The 4,729-nt window shown below is 41.4% G+C and overlaps 1 protein-coding gene across 1 annotated transcript; it reads right to left on the bottom strand.

Annotated features, from left to right (window-relative positions):
- Nucleotides 1–374: 374 nt before the first annotated feature.
- On the bottom strand, nt 375–1,249 carry PtA15_10A346 (uncharacterized protein; the record flags this gene model as incomplete). Its single annotated transcript, XM_053160511.1, has 4 exons — nt 375–518; nt 655–767; nt 852–1,114; nt 1,185–1,249. 4 exons carry the CDS (start codon nt 1,247–1,249, stop codon nt 375–377), a joined length of 585 nt encoding a protein of 194 aa, XP_053024478.1.
- Between the last annotated feature and the right edge of the window lie 3,480 nt (nt 1,250–4,729).

Raw genomic sequence — 4,729 nt, 5'->3', positions numbered from 1 at the left:
AGGGTGCTTTAATGCCTTAACTGCACATGCTGGGGGTCATCTGCACACTGTTTTTGGCCCTACTAGACATGGATGGACAGTGGACCCGGGTGCTTTGAGATGTTGTTGTTTTGTTTTAGTTAATTTGTAGATGGGAGCCTTTTTTTGGCCTTCTGTATAAAATACAGGGGTAACCCTTGATCTTTCTTTTTGTGATTCTTCATATTTTATAATAAACTAGGATATGTGAGTGAGTTGTTGATTGAAATGGTAAATGAACATGATGGCCAGATTATGTAAAAGCACTCACCCAAACACTCTCAGGCTGACCTGGGCAGCTCACACAACATCAAAAAAAGAGAGGCGTCGGGTGATGAAATAAAACAGCGGGTTGCTTAGGCGGACTGGGCTGGGTTTCGGGGATCGACAGAGGAAAGCAGCTGGGAGCTGATTGAGTCGACGGGCTCGAGTGTCAAGAAGAGGCCGGCCACCGAGCGCCCCTCCTCGACCAAAAGATTATAGTTCGAGCATCCGTTCCGCTACGAAGTACGTTTTTTCACCATCAGAATCAAGAAAAATATGTTTCTTTCATCAGTCTCGTTGACTCGAACGGCGATCACAGAAGTAAACAGGGGGTGGTAAGCTGAAGAATGGTAGAAAGAAGGGGGGCTCAACTGTGTCGAGGACGTCGAGTTGAATGCCGATCGAGTTCAAGTAGGTCTTGACGGCCGCGATCTTTTCTGGCTCGATGGTCAATATACTTTTGCCGGCGCCAAGGATGACCATTTCTTTAGGTATGGTGGGATAGCCAAATCGATGGTTTCAGTTGGGATTGACAGACTGAAAGCGAGGGAAGGAGCAGATCGACTGACCCGGACGAGGATGGATGAGCTCGAAGAGTTTGAACTGGCTGACGATCTTGGCTGGGTCGGCGTGGCCAGGATGGTGAGGATAGATGTCCCGGGCAGGGTTCCAGAGCATGCCGCGGGCGTTGAACAGGAAGAGATTCGCCGGGACGACGGTGTCGTTCGACAGCGTAAAGGCCCGCTCGTGGACCGAGCGCACTGACAGCATCTCGTCATCCTCAGCCTGCCCTGCATGCTCGCCTTCGCCCCGCTGGATAATGTTCGTGAACCTGCTCAATGAGTCCGGTCATTAGTAGTTGGCCTTGGAGGAAAGGCTGAGATCGATGGAAAGCACTCAACTGGGAAGAACTTGATGATTGGCGGACCTGTCGGAGGGTCTTGCTCAGTCGTCGGACTCCCTGCATATTGCTGCTAGGATTCACGGATGAATGTTTCTCGAGCGGGTCCGGGTGGAAAACAACCGTTCCCGGCTCATGGCACCGACTCGCACCCAAACTTAATACAAACAAACATCCATACGACCGTAACCTCCCGAGTAAGAGTGAGGGATCTGACAAACTTAAATAAATAACTAAGTCCCTCTCTTGTCTTAGTCATTGCATGAGGATTATGACTTATCAGGAATGTTTGTGTGAGAGAAATTTGGGTTTTGATGGTGCTTTTCTTTGGACCACCAGAACTCAACCTTGACAGCACCAAACCTTCAAATTTTTGGGTGGATGGCAGGCCTACATGTTCTTTTCCTTTTGATACAAATTGAGACCATCTCCCCTCTGTCTTCACGCTTGTTTTTATCTAAAACTCTGATTTCTGATGAAATTGACCAGATAACAGTGCCAGTGCTATACAGTGACCCCGCCATGTAAGCATAAGGATGGTGGACAAAAATCCTATGCTTACATTGTGGTATGCTTCTTATCGAGGTAAAATCCCAGCAAAACCAAGAGAATGGTCGCGGGAAATCTACATTTATGCTATGCTTACATTGTGATTATGCTTACATCGTGAATGCTTACATGGCGGGGTCACTGTAGTACAGGTCTGAGCGCACTCAGCCAAAGTGCTGTGATTTTATTATTTCACTTTCTGGATAAAAAAAATCTTTCAAGAATCATGCAATCTAGAAAATATGTAAAATAGACAAAGAAGCATGCAATTATGATGTTCAAAGTTGAAATCATAAAATTTTCAATACATAAAATCATAAAATCATAAAACTTTCAATTGATGATTTCATATGTACCATTCTAGAAATATTGTGTGGAAAATATTTTTTTCAGCTTAGAATTTTATGATTTTATGGTGTTATGATTTTATGCTAGAAAATGAACACTGTAAATGTAGAAAAAGTTGGTCTCATGGATGAGACTAGGAATTCATGAGAGTGATGTAACAAAATAAGGGGTGAATTATCTAGTTCTCTGATGCAAACATTCCTGATAAGTCATAAGTATCTCCTCAGGGAAGAGAGGGACTTACTTAAGTTTGGGGATCTGATGCATTTGAGATTCAGTTTTATAGCAACTCAAGGATCTATATGAAAATAGCATCATGTGGTAGGCTTTCCACACACCCAGAGGCTTGGTCTCCTATCTTGATGAGGAGATAATTGGGACTGGGGCATGTGGATACATGTAGACTAGGTACAATAGTAGGTTTGGAACATGTGGTCTCACTAGGTTAGGTCTGAGGCGCATGTATGCACATGTCATGGGTATTGACTATGTAATTGTGCCTATACATCTAACAAGTTTGTGGGCAAAACAGCCCCTTCAAAATACAAAATTTGATAATACTCAGTAAAACATGTGTCAATTTCAATTATGGGACTACAGCTGGGCAGCTGCAGTGTTTCTCAAGTTAAATGCTTCACAATTGACCTGTTTTTTGTGCTTCCATCAATCTCAATTTTCATTTGACCTTGCCAAATCCCATTCATAAACCCAAAGACACAGCTGCATTTTTGAAGTTGGTAAGCTCATCAAGCATGAAAAAGAACCAATTTCTATTTCTTGGTTGTGTGGTCATCATTTCTGCCAGGGCAACTGATCAGTTGCAGCATCCTGTTAGAAAAACTTTGAATCCCTCTACAGATTTGTCTTTGAAATTGAATTCAAATGATGATCCAATACATTCCAAACATTCAGATGGATATTCCAAGCCACAAGAATATGACTTCTTCTCTCTTTCTGCAGAATCAAGTAGGCATGAAAAATCTCTCAAAAACAATGAAAATAATCAAGTATACATTCCTGAAGACATGATTGTAGCTTCAAAAAGACATAAAGACAGGTTTTTCTTGGATCCATCACTCTCTAAATCCAAAATTCAGTTAGACAGCAAGTTTCACCTGGGAAAAAGGCCCAGGCCAATAAGGGCAGAATTGGCACAGCAGACAACTCTGGAGAAGGATACCACTGTGGCTACAAAACAAGATTATGAATCAAAATCAAATTCAGATGGCTGGTTCCTCAGGCTCAAGTCCTTTGGACATTCTCCCACTCAATCAAATATGGTACCCCTTCAACCTGAAGACTTTTCTACAGCTGTCAGTCTAATGCCACCTGGGCAGCCAGTAATACCTGAATTCAATAACCATGAACAAGATCTAATTACTAGGTTTGGCCAAGATCAAGAAATTCCTGAATTTGCTCGTCAAATAGTCTCTTCAATTCCCCACCCAAAAAGGCAGGCAGTTAGAGAAATTTTCACTCTGAGAAGTAATGTTCCTTTTGAAGACACCGTATCTTTCCAACAAATCACTCCAGAATTCAGAGGGACTCCCCAAAAATTCAAATCAGCTATAGAGTATCATGGTCCCAGGGGTACTCCAAGAGTGAAAACCAAATCATTTGAAGTTTTTTCAGATTTAAATCCTCCTATTCAGGGTTGTAATTCACTGCATGAGGACTATCAGAAGATTTCACCACTCAGAGAATACCATCCCATCTTCAACATCCAGTCTGATATTTCAAGTTTCCCAGTATCAGGCAAATTGGAATTGTCAAAGCATACACCCAAAGTAATAACCAATTTGAAAAAAAATGACAGGCATCTCGGAATTATGGAAGGAGAAGTTGGGAGATCAATGAATATCAACAGTTTTACTCCAGAAGCCACAGCAAACACTCTTGAAAGATTGAAATTTGACCTTGGTATTTTCAAGATAGACAATGATATTATGATCCCACCTTCAATGCAAGGCGACCACATATCATACATAAGCAGAACTCTGGAATCACTCCCAAAGCCCACAAAAGGGGAATTTTTGCAAGTAAACCAACTGCAATTAGCTAATCATATTTTGACACACCCACACCAAGGAGTATCAGCCCCTGAGATTATACCCAAGATGAAGAAATTGACAGGCTCTATAAATAAATGGTTCAGATATTGGGAACTCAAAGCCAATATTAATCTGAATCACTGGGGTCATGATAGCTACTTCTTTTCTCCTCCTTATGTTGTCCCAATTTTCATGATTCATCTTGAGATGTTCATTGCAATTCTCCCTATCAATAGCTACAAAGAATATCCCAAAGAAATGAAAAATGCTGTGAAGTTGCTTCAAGATTTCAAAATCTACCTCAAAAACCCTACTTCAGTTCCAGAGGTCAGAGACATCTGGAAAGAGAAACTATTTTCAATTTCATTTAGCATGAAAGGACGTAGAGATCAAGGAGCAAGTACATTTGTATGGCACATGATAGAAATCTGGATGGAAAGAGAACAACCTACCCTTTGGTCCTATTTCAAAAGCAAAAATAAAAACAATCTTCCCAAGAGTTTCAAGAAATTCTTTAATAGCCTCTTCTTCTATGGAATTGAAGGTTTGACAGAACAAGTGCAAGATAAATCAAGAAAGATCATCTTTGATTCCACAA

The sequence above is a fragment of the Puccinia triticina genome, chromosome 10A (genome assembly GCF_026914185.1).
Source record: "Puccinia triticina chromosome 10A, complete sequence".
NCBI classification, from domain to species: domain Eukaryota; kingdom Fungi; phylum Basidiomycota; class Pucciniomycetes; order Pucciniales; family Pucciniaceae; genus Puccinia; species Puccinia triticina.
This window is presented reverse-complemented; position numbering and strand designations above follow the sequence as displayed.